Source organism: Peromyscus eremicus, chromosome 5, assembly GCF_949786415.1.
Source record: "Peromyscus eremicus chromosome 5, PerEre_H2_v1, whole genome shotgun sequence".
NCBI classification, from domain to species: domain Eukaryota; kingdom Metazoa; phylum Chordata; class Mammalia; order Rodentia; family Cricetidae; genus Peromyscus; species Peromyscus eremicus.
The window spans coordinates 124,976,850-124,993,567 of record NC_081420.1 but is presented as its reverse complement, the minus strand read 5'-3'; the positions used below and the strand labels follow the sequence as shown (position 1 = coordinate 124,993,567).

The following is a 16,718-nucleotide window of genomic DNA, read 5'->3' as shown; positions in this document are numbered from 1 at the left end:
TGAACTTGGGAGATGCTGGACGTGATCATGACTTTGACTCTCCCTACAGTGCGTGCCCAGACCAAAACACTGCATCTCACTCTGCTTGACTATTTATCAATTCAAGTAAAGTTAAAACTGTTTTCACTGAATATCCGAGTGACTAATGAACAGCATTGCTCCCATCCTACCTAGAGTCACATAACTGTGACAGTCACTTAGCCCTACACATGTGTAGATTCTCCACCCACGCATTCAATCAACTGAGGTCTGAACATATTTGAGGAAAAACAGTGCTGAACATACAGAAGCCCCTGCTATGTGGGTATTTCCCACACAGTACAACACAGCTACCTGTGGAATTACTAACCTGTTTAGAGATGATGTGAGGTACACCATGCCATTTTACAGAAGGACTTGCTCACTTTGGCAGACCTTGGTATTCACAGGGGTCCTGGAACTGAGTGTCTGGGGATCCCAGGGTGTGACTTCACTGTCTAGAGAGGCCTTGGGTATTCATTAGCTCACTGTATCCTGACATCCCAATTTCACAGATGAGGAGAAAGAGCCTGGGAGGTTCCAGAGAAACCAATGGAGTCCGGAATTGGAACCAGGAGTGGGGTGTGGCCAAGCAAACTGAGAATACAAAGCTGGTGAGAACTTGGATCCGGACTTGATGTTGTTTGCTGTGGTTCCTGAGCCCAAGGCATACCACACTCTTTTCCTCAGTTTCCCCAAGCTCTAGCTCTTGGCCCCCTTTGCCTTTCCCCTGATTCTTTTTTTAAAGATTTGTTCTTATTTTTAAGTTTTTTAAGATTTAAGTATTTTCTGTATATGAGTATTTTGGCTGCATGTTAGTCTGTGTACTACATGCACGCTTTGTGCCCACAGAGTCCAGCAGAGGGCATGAGATCCACTGGAACTTAAGTTACAGACGGTTGTGAGCCACCATGTGGGTGCTGGAAGCTCAGCCCAGGTCTTCTACAGAAGCATGAAATGCTCAACCACTGAGCTCTCTCTCCAGACCCATGTTTTATGTTTTTCATTATGTGTGTCTCTGTTGGGGTATGCCACGTGAATTCAGTGCCCAAAGATGCCAGAGGCTCTCGAATATTATTAAAGACTCGCCGTAATAATATTCTTCCCAGGGGCCCAGAAGAGAGGCTACAAACGGTGAGACTTATTTTCAGGAAAAGAATCTATGTACACTAAGCTCTTGGTCCATGTACTTTATTCCTCTGGGATAAAATCCTATCTACACAGCTTCAGTTCTGTTCTCATGCCTAGCTCCTTTCTTGCCTGATTTCTCTCTACATTTATCTGCTGTCCCCTCTAAGTTCTATCTTAATTCTCTCATCTTAGTTCTGCCTCGTCTAGGTCCTTCTCATCTCATTCCTATTCATCTAGTACTTCCCCATCTGGCTCTTCCTCATCTTCCATCTCGTCCTCCTAGTTCTCCAGTCAAAATCCTCAAAATCCTCTCCAAGCCTCTGAGGTTTACAGTTATATACCCACACAATAGCAATGCTCTAGCTAAAGTAAGGTCCTTCAGGCTTTCTTTTAAACCCAAAAGGTGAGTGGTAAAGGAGGAGGTTAACTGAGAACTAATGGTTGGTTAGTATATCAAGAAGGGAATTTATGTGATCAATCTACATTCCTAGAAGTGGTTAGGTCAGAAGTTAGGAGTCTATAATGTTAGTAAGGCTGTATAAGAAAGGAGGGTCTCAGCTAAAATTGCACAAGAAATAAAGCTATCTGCCTGACCTAGGAGACAGGCATTGTTTCTATAAGGGTGTTATCTTAGTTCAGGAGATTGTTCGATGCTTGATAGGTATTATAGATAAATACACTGTTCAGAGTTCTTGGAATCACACATAGCATACAAGAAAATCATTGTAGAAACCAGCTAATATATATATATTATATATATATAAGCTAAAATATCACTAAGACTTCTTAAGCCATGGCTTGACTTTGGAAAAGTCCTGGACTTTTCCATGCAGTAGTTTTTGTGACAGTAGCTGAATTCCATTACGTTTTCCTGCGACTGGCAGCAAGAGGCCAAAGGTGTCAGATCCCCTTGGGTCTGGAGTCAGTTGTGAGCTGCCTGACAGGGTGCTGGGAACCGAATCCGGGTCCTCTGCAGACGCAGTGGATACTGTTTACCTCTGAGCCCTCTCTCCAACTTGTTATAATTATGTGTCTTAGTTTTGCAACAACTCTAGGATTTCAAACACTTAACGTGATTACTTTCCTTCTGTCTGGTATGATCATCTAAAATCCATCCAGAGAAGCGGCCCCTTGCCTTCCCTGGACTGTAGAGGACTCATGGCCCCAAACATGATCAGAATCATCCATAGCCTGGTGTGGATTCCCCCTGCCCAGCCTTCTACCCCAGCTGCACCCTGTCCCTTGAAGCTCAGTGTGTCTGGGATGAGGACACTTGGTGAGTCTGGGATGGGGACATTTAACGTGTCTGGGATGGAGACAAAGGCTCTAAGCAGATTTGGTATCCTTTTCTGGAAAGGGGCTGAGCATCTGTGGCTAGGCCCCTCGCCTATGGATGCCTGCAGATGGCACGACCTCTAGAACGTGGATTGTCTGGAAGCATCTGGGACCATCCAGGACCAGCAGGGGACCCGGATGGCTGGGGGAGCTTCCTCTCGAGTAAGCAATTGTTCTTTGCTAGCTTAGATGGAACCACTTCAATATTTGAACATTCAGCTGGGCCAGTATGTGCTCACTGGATACACAGAGAGGAAATCACTGACTCCAAGGAGTAAGAACCAGAACCGGAATCAAGCTGGAACGACTCTGTGTTCACTTAGGAAGTACTGGCCATGCTTTGCTTTTGACGTGTTTGTGTCTATGTGTGTTTCCACCCCAAAGTCGATTTGTAATTTCCACACTGCAAATGAAAGCGGGTGTGTCTCAGATGGACATAAAGTAAGGAAGAGAGCGAGGCACTGTAACGTGGGTTAAAATGGCCTGGGAATATCCCAGTAGTAGGACCCAGGTTCTTTCCATGCCAATAAAGCTCTATCCCCCGGTTGCTGTATCGCTGAACGAGCATGCTCCCAGCCCCTCATGGGGTGAATCTAGACAGAGGCTCTACCAGTTTCTATTCCAGTAGATGGCATCAGAGCAAAGACCAGCACAGAAGGAGCTAGCCATCTGAAGGACATTGCAGGCAGAGGGAACAGCAAGCCAAAAGGCCTTGAAGGCAAAATCACTTAAGGCAGGAGCCAGGCATAATGACACCTGATGTTCAGGGCTAGCCTGGGCTAAAGAGATGGCTCAGCTTTTAAAAGCATTAGCTACTATCCCAGAAGAACCCGACCTTGGTTCCAGTACCCAGTCAGGCTCATGACTGCCTGGAACTATAGCTCCAAGGAAATCTAATGCCTTTCTCTGGCTTCTGTAGGCATCTGCTCGCTCTCTCTCTCTCTCTCTCTCTCTCTCTCTCTCTCTCTCTCTCTCTCTCTCTTTCTGTGTGTGTGTGTGTGTGTGTGAGTGTGAGTGTGTGTGTGTGTGTGTGTGTGTGTGTGTGTGAGAGAGAGAGAGAGAGAGAGAGAGAGAGAGCGAGAGAGAGAAACAAAATCATTTTTAGAAATAAGAGAAAGTTCTGGCTGTAGCTTGATGGTAGAGAGCCTGGTTGTCATGTGCAAGGTCCTGAGTTCCATTCCTCAAAGCACAGGAAACAAAACCCCAAAACACATCAAAACATGAGGTGCAAAAGGTAGAGGGGCGGTGTCTGACCCAGGGAGAGCAGCAATGGTGAAGGCACACCCAGAGACAGTCAGGGGACCATCTGAGTGACGCCATCACAAGAGCCTGCGGCAGCCAGAGTGGTGGTGAGTCACATGCGTCATCCCAACACAGGGAGACTGAGGCAGAAGGGTCGTGGATTCCAAGCCTGTCTGTGCAACATAGTCTGTGTCAACAGAAGCAGCAACAACCGAAAACAAACCAAACAAACAAAAATACAGATCCTCCTGTGTGCACAGTCACCAGCCAAAAAGTGTGACAGGGGCTGGGAAAAGGACTCCGGTGGTAAAGTCCTCACCATGCAAGCATGAGGACCTGGGGACTCGGTCTTGGGGTCCTGAGCTGACACTTTTCCTTTCACTCACAGCACTGGGATTTAAAGACAGGCAGATCTCTAGGGATGGCTGGTCAGCCAGCCTCACTCATTAGCAAGCTCTAGGCCAATCAGAGACGCTGTCTCAAAACCTAAGTGAGAGGTGTTGAAAGCTTAGAATCGTCCTGTGCTGGTGCTACGAGGCGGGGGGGGGGGCATGGGGGGACGGGACGGGGACGGAGGGGACGACGATGATGACACAGGCCAGCTCCAGCTCACAGACCCCATGAAGAGGCAGGGATGGCTCTGGCTGTTGGGGACTGGAAACCCGAGGCACAACTGAATCCTACATCAAAGTCCTATAAGATCAGAAGGGCGACTTCAGGGACATGTGCTCACAAGACACTTAGGAGCGCGAGAGCCTGCCAGACACTGTGGGAGGGGCAGGCACCCCGGAGCCTCTGCAGACCTCTTCCTCTGTGGTTTGAAGCCAAGGCCAGAATTCAAAGGACAAAAAGAGGGTCTCTCTGCCCGCAAGCCAGCAGCTGCACTGGAAAAGCAGAGCCCTGGGACCAGACCTATTTCTTTTTAATATCAACTAGGCTAGAATTGCTCAACCTGCCTTCCCCTTAACCAGAAAAAAAAAAAGTGCTCTGATTCCCAGCTCCTTTCTAAAGGTCAGGTTTCGGTTTGGTCAGGGTTCTTAACTTTTCCTTGTGGAGACAGGACCCTGAGACCCCATCCTCTCTGCCTTGCGGTAGAGAGACCTGATATGGAGTGCCTGTAAGCCTGCATCGTTTAGAGAAACCGCAGGCTAGAGACAGGAATCAGTGCGGAAAGTACTCGCCTTCCAAGTGTGAGGACCTGAACTTCATCCCAGAACCCATGAAAAAGCCAGGCTTCTTACACCCGTGTAACCTTAGCTCGAGGGAAGTAGAGTCAGAAAAATCCCTGGGGCTTGCTGACCAGCCAGCTTAGCCTAACTGAAGAGCCTCGGGTCCCAGCAAGAGACCTTGTGTTCAAAACCAGAGCAGAAGCCAGCCATGGTGGCACACACCTTTAATCTCAACACTCAGGAGGTAGAAGCAGGCAGATCTCTGTGTGTTCCAGACCAGCCTGGTCTACAGAGGGAGTTCCAGGACAGCCAAGGCTACAGAGTGAGTTCCAGGTTAGTCAGGGCAACAGAGAGACCTTTGCTAACAAACAAACAAAAACAGTGGAGGGCTCCTGAAGAACGACTCTTGTGACTGACCTCTGACCTCTGGCCTCCCCACACATGCTTACATGTGTGCATATGCACCTGCACACACAAATGTGTATACACCCCCACACAAAAGGAAATGTTTGCCACCCAGAGCTATTGCTATCTCCACTTTACAGACAAGGAAACTGGGCAGAGAGGGAGAGGCCTCCCAGCGTCAGGGTCAGCAAGTGGTAGACCTGGGATTCAAACTCTGCACATGCTAGGCAAGAGCCCTGACGCTAAGTCACAGTCCCAAACCCTCCCGGGGATCTTTCAGATCTTCTGTTTACTACTATTGTGTGTGGATACTCTCACACCTGAGCCACAACATGCACATGGGGACCAGAAGGTAACTCTGCGGAACAGAGTGCTTCCTGGCTCATTTACATGGGTTCCAGGAGTTGAACACAGCTCTCCAGACTGCAGAAAGCCCCTTTACCCACTGGGTCATCTTCCTGCAACCGATCTTTGTACATTTAAAAAGAACTGGCGTTTTGTGTGCGGATTGGTAACAGTCTGGTGAGAACTGGCGTTTTGAGGGCGCTGCCGCCAGTGTCTCAGAACCCTGCCCCCTACAGGCGGGAAGCGGAAAGCCAGGAGGTGCGGATGGGGGAGCTAGATTTTCGGCTTCTGGGGCCAGCATCTGCTCAGCTTGTGGACCACAGCGCCATCTGGTGATCTGCCGCAGAACCTTCAGCTGGAAGCCGGCGGTTCTAACCCACCAGTCAGCAAACCCAGTTCCTGAAAGGCTCTAAAGGAAATGTCTTTCAGCCACGAGAGCCAGACAGTCTTTTGCAAAGATAGATCTTTCTTCTGTTGTGAGACAAAATTAGCCTCAAATGTTCCCAGAAGCAGGGAAACCATGTCCCAGGAAAATACTAAGGAGAGGCCTGAGGAGATGGGTCAGGCAGTACTTGTCATGCAAGCTTAAGGACCCGACTTCTATCCCAAGAACCCATGTAAAACGCCAGGTGTGGTGTAATCCCAGCGCTGGGCTAAACCCATAAGGCAGAGTCAGCGCCTAGCTAAGAGCAGGCCCGGCACCCGTAACTCTATCAAAAGATAGGGCCCTGCAGTGGGATGTTCTGTATGGCAAATGTGTTGCTGATTAGTCAATAAATAAAACACTGATTGGCCATTGGCTAGGCAGGAAGTATAGGCGGGACAAGGAGGAGAATAAAGCTGGGAAGTGGAAGGCTGACTCAGAGACACTGCCAGCCGCCACGATGACAAACAGCATGTGAAGATGCCAGTAAGCCACGAGCCATGTGGCAAGGTATAGATTAATGGAAATGGATTAATTTAAGCTGTAAGAACAGTTAGCAAGAAGCCTGCCACGGCCATACAGTTTGTAACCAATATAAGTCTCTGTGTTTACTTGGTCGGGTCTGAGCAGCTGTGGGACTGGCAGGTGATAGAGATTTGTCCTGACTGTGGGCCAGGCAGGAAAACTCTAGCTACAGGGCGCCCTCTTCTGGCCTCCTTGGGACACTGGAGAAGGACGCCTAAGGTTAACCGGCTCAACACACCCCTGCACGCGTGTGTATGCACACCTGCCCGCGCTCATACACACCTGCGCGCACACAGAGTTTTATGGGTCTGACTGTGATTGTCCAGGAAACATCCATAAAGCTCATTAAAAAACGGAACTGGTGAGTGTGGGGCTAGAACAGTCACTAGATACAGCAATTTGAGGCTGATTGCTTAACGGCTGGTCCCCAGCTAGATGGTCCACCTACTGATGGACCTGGATCGTGGCAGCACTCACCCACTGATGAGTTAATGAGTTGATGAATCCAGGTTGAATTAATGGAGCCTGCTTGGAGGTAGCAGGCCACTGGAGGTAAACTTTTCAAGTGTCCCAGGCCACTTCCTGTTATGACTTGGACCTGAGATGTGCCCCAAAGGCCATTCCCGAAGCCCATGGTGCTATTCCGAAGTAGTGGAACCTTGGAGGGATGGGGCCCAGTGGGAGAAAGTGAGGTCACAGGGGCCTGGACCCCAACAAGGATTTAGAATCCTGATCCCTCTCTCCTTCCAGAAGGCCTTGAGGTGAGATACTCTGCTCCACCACACATGACATGTCTCACCAAAGCACACAGCCCAGAAACTGGTCACAACCTTGTGAGCTGAGCCTGCAGCTCCAGTTAATAATTTCATCTGAAAATAGCTAAAAGAAAGGATTTCACATATTCTCACCCCGTAATATATCGAAAGGGATGGCTATGATAACTTGCCCACTTCCCTCCTTCTCAGTGAGCTCTGGGAGATGCAGCTTCCAAGTGTGGCTCTCATGGACAACACAGGCTTCACTAGAGAGTGGGAGTTAGCACTTGTCCTTTCTTGAGGGGATGCAATGGAGCCTCGGGGGAGCTAGGCAAGCACTCTACCCCTCCTATACCCAGTCCATCAATGTAACTTTAAGAAAAAGGGCAGGGGAGGAGGCTGTGGAGAGATGGCTCAGTGGTTAAGAGCACTGGCTGCTCTTCCAGAGGACCTGGGTTCAAGTCCCACCACCCACATGGCAGCTCAGAACCATCGGTAACTCTAGTCCCAGGGACTTTGAGGCCCTCCTCTGGCCTCCAAGGGTTTTGAATGCACATGGTGCACAGACATGCACATAAAATAAATTATTTAAAAAGGTTTTTAAAAATTGACCAGTGCTTGAAAAAAAGCTCATAGATGTGGAAGGTCAATTATTTTCAAGATTCTATTTCTGTTCTAATTTCATGTAAAACTAAGAAATCAGTGAAGTGGGTGGAGCTTGGTGGGCTGTGTGTATAATCCCAGCACTCTGGGGGCTGAGACAGGAAGATCAAAGGCTCAGAGATCAGCCTGGGCTACGCAGTGAGACTCTGACAAAGTGACGAAGACGGAAGATAGAATCAGCGTGGTGGTGCACGTGTGCAGTCCAGCACTGTGGGTCCTGAGCAGGAGGGTCACTCTGAGTGCCAGAGCAGCCGGGGCTGCAGGCTGAGACCCTGTCTCAAAAGGAAGGGAGGAAAAGAGGGAGGAGGGAGGGAGGAGAGAGGGAGGAGAGAGGGAGGAGGGAGGAGAGAGGGAGGAGGGAGGGGGGAGGGAGGGAGGGAGGGAGGGAAGGAGGGAGGCTCTGAACTCTACAATCCTTAGGGCAACTGACCCTAAGCCCCTTGGCTCTGCTGAATCCCCATTCTGTCTCACTGTTCTGTCTGTCTGTCTCACTGTTCTGTCTGTCTCACTGTTCTGTCTGTCTGTCTCACCGTGCTGTCTGTCTGTCTCACCATGCTGTCTGTCTGTCTCACTGTTCTGTCTGTCTGTCTCACTGTTCTGTCTGTCTCACTGTTCTGTCTGTCTGTCTCACCGTGCTGTCTGTCTGTCTCACCGTGCTGTCTGTCTGTCTTACTGTTCTGTCTGTCTCACCATGCTGTTTGTCTGTCTGTCTCACTGTTCTGTCTGTCTGTCTCACCGTGCTGTCTGTCTCACCATGCTGTCTGTCTCACCATGCTGTCTGTCTGTCTCTCACCATGCTGTCTGTCTGTCTCACCGTGCTGTCTGTCTGTCTGTCTCACTGTTCTGTCTGTCTGTCTGTCTCACCGTGCTGTCTGTCTGTCTGTCTCACTGTTCTGTCTGTCTGTCTGTCTGTCTCACCATGCTGTCTGTCTGTCTGTCTCACTGTTCTGTCTGTCTGTCTGTCTCACCGTGCTGTCTGTCTGTCTCACTGTTCTGTCTGTCTGTCTGTCTGTCTCACCATGCTGTCTTACTCTGCTTCACTCTCGGGTCCTTCTTCAGCACCTGCTGGTGCCAGTCGCAGCCTCGGCGTCAGGGAGCCAGTGGTGGAAGAGCTGAGCACCCTGCAGGACAGTATAGTAGGACCAAGACATGAGGCAGTCAGGGTGACGCCCGCCCGGCTTGAACCTGTGGAAATGGGCTGACGAGTGATGGCTGATCCCGGGCCAGGACGCTTGAAGAGACGTTTCCTTGGCAGAGAGACATCTCCCCTCCCCTATTCTCCCCTCCCCTCCCCTCCTCTCTTCTCTCCCCTCCCCTCCTCTTCTTTCTGCTCTTTCTTTCTGTCTCCCTCACTCCCTTCTTTCCTTGCCTTTTCTCTCCCCTCCTTTCTTTAAAAAAAAAAAAAAGGTTTTATTTTTGCGCACACGCACATATGCTTGTGTATGTGTGTGTGTGTGTGTGTGTTCACAAGTGTGTGTGTGTGTGCATACACATATGTGTGTACTGATGCCTGTGGGGACCGGAAGAGGGTGTCAGATCTCTTGGAGCTGGAGTTACAGGCCTTTATGAGCCCCCTGAGGGGGATGCTGATTTCTGAACCCCTGTCCTTATGATTGGGAAGCAACTCTTCTTAACCACTGAGCCGTCTCTCCAGCCTGCCTCCCTCCACCCTTTATCCCTTTTCTTTTAGGGAAAGATTTGGTTTTATTAGTTTTGTTTGAGACAGGGTTTCACACAGCCCAAGAGGCCTTCAACTTTCTGTGTAGCCAAGGGTGACCTTGAACCCCTGCCTCTGCGCCAACAGTGCTGGGGTTACAGGCCTGCATCACCACACTTGGGTTTCTGTGGTGCTGGGGTGGAGCCCAGGACCTGGTGCTTCACTAGGGAGACACAGTGCCTGTCTTTGTTTTGTTTTGTTTTTCCTTCTCTGATACAGGCTGGCCTGAAGTTCGCTGTGTCCTTGAAGATGCTCTTGAGTGCCTGGTCCTCCCATCTCAACTCCCGGGTGCTGGGACCGCAGGAGTGTGCTGCCATGCCCAGCTGAAGAGCATAGGAAACAGGTGGAGAGAGGGCTTACCCAACAGAAAAGATTAGCAAAACCCCAAATCCTAGCAATTTTCCTCATAATATAGACTCCAAAGAACCGAAAGCAGGACCTTAGAGGGACATTTGTAGATGCACGCTTAGTGTGGCGTCATGCACAGAAGGGAGGCGGCACAAGTTCCTATTGACAGAAGGACAAGTAAACAAACCGTGGTCTAGAGAGGCCATGGAACGCTATTCAGCTTTCAAAAGGAGAGATGGGCTGGCAGGGCGGCTCAGCTCCTCAGAATCTATGCAAAACCAATCCCAGCCCTGGGGAGGTAGAGACAATGGGCTCCCTGAGGCTTCCTGGCTGGCCAGTCTAGATTTGCAAAACCCCAAATCCTGGCAGTTCCGCTTCTTGGCAAGTTCCAGATCAGAGAAAAACACCTGAGGTTGACCTTTGACCTTCTCTCTCTCTCTCTCTCTCTCTCTCTCTCTCTCTCTCTCTCTCTCTCTCTCACACACACACACACACACACACACACACACAGACACACACACACACACACACACACTCTCACTCACTCACTCACGCACACATGCACACACAAACCTCCATATCCATACACAAAGGAAGGGAATTTTATCTAGGCCTGGTGCATGAACCTGTAATCCTGGCACTTGAGAGGCAGAGGTAGGAAGTTCAGGAGTTCAAGGCCAGAGTAGGAGGGAAGGACAGGGAAAAGGAAAGGAGGGGAAGAGAGGGGAGGGGAGCGAAGGGGAGGGGAGAGGAAGGCAAGTAAGGACGTCTTGATTCGGCTGTTCCTAGCCCAGACTGATCCCTCAGAGACGTGGCTGCTCAGACACTCCATTCCTAGGAGCCCTAGGTCAATAGCCGCATGGGGACAGGGGCCCGATTTCAGCCGGGAGGGCAGCAAGCTCTGGGGGGAAAGGTGACAGTGCTGGAGTCCTGGCCTGTTCAGCAGTGTACTCTGTGTCCTGCTCCTTACAAAAGCAGAATCAATAAACAAACATAACACAGAGCCCCCCTCGCTCCGAGAGATCAGTGTTTTGAAAAAAGGGAGAAAGAGCCAGGAAAGCCGAAGGTCGGCCAGGCACAAGGGCCGTGAGCATCGACGACGGATGGGGTCAGTGTGATAGTACTGAAAATAAAAGATCGTTGCTTTAGAGAGGTAGACTGGGGTTTATAAAGCCAGTGAAGGGCTGAGATTTGCTCCAAAAATCCTCAAAAACTAAGAAAGAGAAGTGTGGCTTTGTGGCAGGAACCTGGAGATCCCAGCAATTATTGAATGTGATCATGGACTTGTGGGGTTCGAGTAATTTCTAGAACGTGTACAGAATAAAACATTTATACAGAGCAGCATCCTAAGGGAAAGTAAACCCCACGGCAGGGGGATGGCTGCAGTAGAACTTAGAGCCAGTGTCTTGTTCCATTTGCCATAAGAGCTCTGAGAAGATTTCATAGGGAACGGTGGATCTCAGCTCCCTGTTCATAAGGGCAGCTCATCACTGTGGCAGCCAGAGCCTAAGACAGCTGCCCACACTGTGTCCAGTGAAGAGCAGAGGGATGAATAGGGCACCGCCCACAGTGTGCCCAGTGAAGAGCAGAGGGATGGATAGGGCACCGCCCACAATGTGCCCAGTGAGGAGCAGACAGGGATGGATAGAGCACCACTCACACTGTGCCCAGTGAGGAGCAGACAGGGATGGATAGGGCACCACCCACACTGTGCCCAGTGAAGAGCAGAGGGATGGATAGGGCACCACCCACACTGTGCCCAGTGAAGAGCAGAGGGATGGATAGGGCACCGCCCACACTGTGCCTAGTGAAGAGCAGAGGGATGGATAGGGCACCGCCTACACTGTGCCCAGTGAAGAGCAGAGGGATGGATAGGGCACCGCCTACACTGTGCCCAGTGAAGAGCAGAGGGATGGATAGGGCACCGCCTACACTGTGCCCAGTGAAGAGCAGAGGGATGGATAGGGCACCACCCACACTGTGCCCAGTGAAGAGCAGAGGGATGGATAGGGCACCGCCTACACTGTGCCCAGTGAAGAGCAGAAGGATGGATAGGGCACCGCCCACACTGTGCCCAGTGAGGAGCAGACAGGGATGGATTGATGCCTGTATCTGGCTTTCAGTCTGCTTTCTCCATTTTATACCATTTGGGGTCTCATGAAGAATCAAGAAAGGGTACCACCTGTTATGGGTCACAAAACCAACATAATCCCCCAGAGGCCCTTCTCCTGGTGCCTTTGGATTCTGTCAAGTTGATAGTTAACACTAATCCTCACAGGTCAGCCTGGAATCCTCAAGTTCTGGCAAAGACCGGAGGGTCACAAGTGTGACGCCAGCCTGTACTATACATACATTAAGATTCACCTCCAGCCATAACTCAGCACTCAAGAAGCAGATACAAGTAGTGGTCTGTAAGTTTGAGACCAGCCTGGTCTACCTAGTAGACCTTTTCTACATAGAAAGACCCTGTCTCAAAAAAAAAAAACAAAAACAAAACAAAACAAAAAAAAAGATGACTTGAAAATATATGATTTCAAAATATGATATATTTTCATTTTTATATTTATATAATGATAAGTTTTAGCAAAACATATGTATAAAAAAAGTAAGTACGACAGGGGTATGTCAAAAATTGTCTTCATGAAAGTGATAGAAAGGTATAGCAGAAGAACACCTAATTATAATCCCCCAGTGAGGGGCTGGGGTGTGGCTCAGAGATAGAGCCCCTGCCTAGAATCCCCCAGTAAGGGGCTGGGGTGTGGCTCAGTGGTAGAGCCCCTGCCTAGAATCCCCCAGTGAGGGGCTGGGGTGTGGCTCAGTGGTAGAGCCCCTGCCTAGAATCCCCCAGTGAGGGGCTGGGGTGTGGCTCAGAGGTAGAGCCCCTGCCTAGAATCCCCCAGTGAGGGGCTGGGGTGTGGCTCAGAGGTAGAGCCCCTGCCTAGAATCCCCCAGTGAGGGGCTGGGGTGTGGCTTAGCGATAAAGCCCCTGTCTGGAATCCCCCAGTGAGGGGCTGGAGGTGAGGCTCAGAGGTAGAGCCCCTGCCTAGAATCCCCCAGTAAGGGGCTGGGGTGTGGCTCAGTGGTAGAGCCCCTGCCTAGAATCCCCCAGTGAGGGGCTGGGGTGTGGCTCAGAGGTAGAGCCCCTGCCTAGAATCCCCCAGTGAGGGGCTGGGGTGTGGCTCAGAGGTAGAGCCCCTGCCTAGAATCCCCCAGTGAGGGGCTGGGGTGTGGCTCAGAGGTAGAGCCCCTGCCTAGAATCCCCCAGTGAGGGGCTGGGGTGTGGCTCAGAGGTAGAGCCCCTGCCTAGAATCCCCCAGTGAGGGGCTGGGGTGTGGCTTAGCGATAAAGCCCCTGTCTGGAATCCCACAGTGGGTTGGGTACAGGAGACCAACAGTAAAGCCTACCAGCCAGACTGTGGCAAACACACAGAATGGGTTCACACTGGGGCTGTCTGAACGCAGCCCAGGCCAGGGCAGAGCCTGCACAGGGAGGTCGGAAGAGCTGGGCCCTGGGTCAGGCTCACCGCAGCTGTGTGAGCATTCACTCCCATCACTACAGGAAGCCTTTTCCTTTCAGTTCTTTAAGGCAACGGCTCAGCGGGTTAAGGCACTTGCTTCTAAACCTCAGTCCAATCCCCAGAAGCCACACGGTGGAAGAAAAGAACCGTCTCCAGCAAGGTGCCCTCTGACCTTCACACGTGTGCCATGGCCCACCCCTTTCCATATGCGCACAAAGTAAATTAAAACGTAATAAAATACTAAAAACACAAAACAAAACCCCAACACTTTCCTGCCCCCCCACAAACAAAACAAAACAAAAACTCCTTGCAGCAAGTCTGCAGGAATACTCAAAAGTCTCACTGATTCTGAGAAAACCAAGCAAAGGAGAGTGTGAGTGGGGAGGGCTGAGGAGGAAGGAGCGGGGGAGCAGTCCTGGAGAGGCACCAACCGGGCACTTGGGAAAGGACGAAAGGACAAATGGATGGGTTGGTGGGTGGATTGAGGAGAGCCTGGATTGAACAGTGGTGTGTGGGTGGACGAGGGAGAGGAAGGTACATGGGAAGATACATGGATGGGACAACTGACGCATGGGTAGATAATGCTGAGTGAGCAGGTGGACACACGGACCGGAAGAAAGATGGTTAATTACGGAGCACACGGTAACATCAAAGAAGTCGGTTTGTTGCCGCCTGCAGGTGCTCAGATCTGCCACCAGATGTCGCCATAATCTCAAGAACCGCCTCAGAGCCTGCATCGGGCAGTCACAGCCAGATGCTCCGCTTCCAACCAGCCCACCATGGTCAGACCATGGTCAGACCCTCCTTGCGTTGTTCATGTCCATCAGCCCCCACTGGCTTCACCCACTACCCCAGCCTCCTCCAGCAACAGAAGAAACAGTGACAGCCACAGAAAAGCAGGCCGGCCACACGCTGAGCCTCTCTGAGACAGGCGATGTGTGGAGACCGCGGGACCCATTAAGGACTGAGCTGATTCCTGTCCTTGCCAGTATCGGCTGCTCTTGCTGTTACTGGTGGTCACACCACAGCCATCGTTATCAGCCCAGGAACCCACCCCAGCTTTGCACCGTTGGGGAAACAAGAATGTTCTTATTAAGCCCTAGCAACCCACCTAGGAAAGCAGTGGCATGGGGTGGGTTTGCCGTGGAGCATTTCTACAGAGCGCTTGGTATCGAGTATCTCAGGTTTCCCCAAACGCTGCTGGAACTTGGGAAGAGGTTTTCAGTCCCAAGCACCAGGTAGCTGCCCCCCTCACACACTACACCCCGCCACACCCCCACCCACACCCCACCCCTGTCACAGACCCACTTAGGGGATGGCAAACCAAGTCAGGAAGCCACCGCATTCTCCCAATCCCAGCTAGCCCCCAACTCTGCCTTCAGCACAAACGTGTATCCCTGGCTCTGGAACCCGCAGTGAGAGCCGATGCAGGGGGGTCCTTCTAGAAGGCTGCATTTCTCAGCCTTTCCCCACCACACCCGCAGCAAAAGCGTTTGTCCTCTCTGCCAGCCTTTCTGGCTGCACTGCGCACGGGGGACCTGGGTCCTTCACAAAGCTGGCTCAGAGAACTCAAAGCAACGCTTAGGCAGAGTGTTGATCCACTCTCAACGGAGAGCTTGAGTCTTCAGTGACCCCACAGCTCATCAGCACATTCGGCACCCTGAAGCCTGCCAGCTTGACTCGGCCTGACCCACGAGACCCTGCGCAGCCTGCTCCGCGCATACTCACTCCCATTCTTTCCTTCTGGCCTGAGGGGTGCTATGCATTTTGTGCGCCTGGTGGGCCAAGATGACATCCCGGTGGTCCACCACGCCACCACGCCGTTTCAGCGTTGGCCCCTCGAGGCTGCCACTCATCTGCTGTGTCCACGAGACGTGCAGGGGCCTGGGTGAGCCTGCCAGAGTGTAGCCCGCACCTGGGCGCCTTGGGCGGTGCAGGACATCGTGACTGAGTGTGGGAAGCATGGGGTCAGAGCCCCGGGAGGCCCTCGGCATCCATGGGCCTCGCTCAGAAATCCCAGGAGAGGAAACTGGAGGGAGAAAGCAGACAGGGAGAGCCGAGTGAGAGAAGCCAGCAGGGAAGCCAGGGCCACGCGAGCAGGTGTGGACAGCAGAGGCCACTCCACCCTGTGCCCGGAAGTTCAGCACCCCAGGCCCGGCTTCAAGGATTGAGTATTCCCTTGGCAACTGGGGGGACAGGAAAGACACTTCTAGCAGTTGCCGGGCAACACAGGCCACGGGTTGAAAGGGCGCAAGGGTGTGGCTGATGTTGAGCAGTAGGACCGCCTGGCTCCAGATGCCAGCCAGTCTGGGGTGGGGTAGGGGGTGCTTTCCTGCATCTAGATACTCTCTTCTGCGGAATGGACCCTCTAGAGCCCCGACTCTCTGTGCTCTGGGTCTGTGTCCTGTGAATACCAGACACCTGATGGCAAGTTCAAGTTCAAATGTCCTAGGCTAGATGTCTAGTCCTCCTCTGCTTCCTTTGTGGTATAGAGAGCACAGGGAGCCCGTCTGTTGGGGTTTTTTTGTCTCATTTAAAAAAAAAAAAATTGTGGTCTTTGTATGTTCATGTGTATGCAGTGTACATGGCACACGGGCATGTGTGCATGTGTGTGGAGCCTGAGATCCACCTTAGGCATCTTTCTGCAGGGGTCATCCACCCTAGTTTTTGTGGCAAGGTCTCTCACTGGCCTGAAGGTGAGTTGGCTAGGCTGGCCAGCCAGTGACCCCCTCCCCCAAGCAGTGTGACTCTAGTGTGGCCCACCATGCCTGGCCTCAGGTCCTAACCTACTAAGCTATCCCCTAGCCCTGTATTCTTTCTTACTGTTGTTATTTAAATTTATTTATGTATTTATTTGGTGTATGTGTGTGGGTGAGCCACACACGGTCCATTTGTGCAGGTCAGAGGACAACCGTGGAAATCAGTTCTCCCCTTCCATCACTGGGTTCCAGAAACTGAATTCAGGCTACCAGACCTTTACCCACCGAGCCATCCTGTACATTTCAGTTTTATTTATTTTTACATGCATGAGTGTTATCCCATGCAATCTGTGCATGTACGTACAATGCCCTTCAAGGTAAGAAGTCGGTGTTGGATGCCCTGAAATTGGAGTTACAGCCAATTG

At 51.3% G+C, this 16,718-nt stretch overlaps 1 protein-coding gene across 1 annotated transcript in view; it reads right to left on the bottom strand.

The window, feature by feature from the left end:
* The window catches only part of Cacna1a (calcium voltage-gated channel subunit alpha1 A), a 228,042-nt gene extending 212,454 nt beyond the window's left edge, over positions 1–15,588 (bottom strand). Inside the window, exon 1 of the mRNA XM_059263091.1 lies at positions 15,323–15,588. Within this exon, the coding sequence (XP_059119074.1) occupies positions 15,323–15,588 (266 nt within the window). The remainder of the gene's footprint in view (positions 1–15,322) is intronic.
* Positions 15,589–16,718: the final 1,130 nt, after the last annotated feature.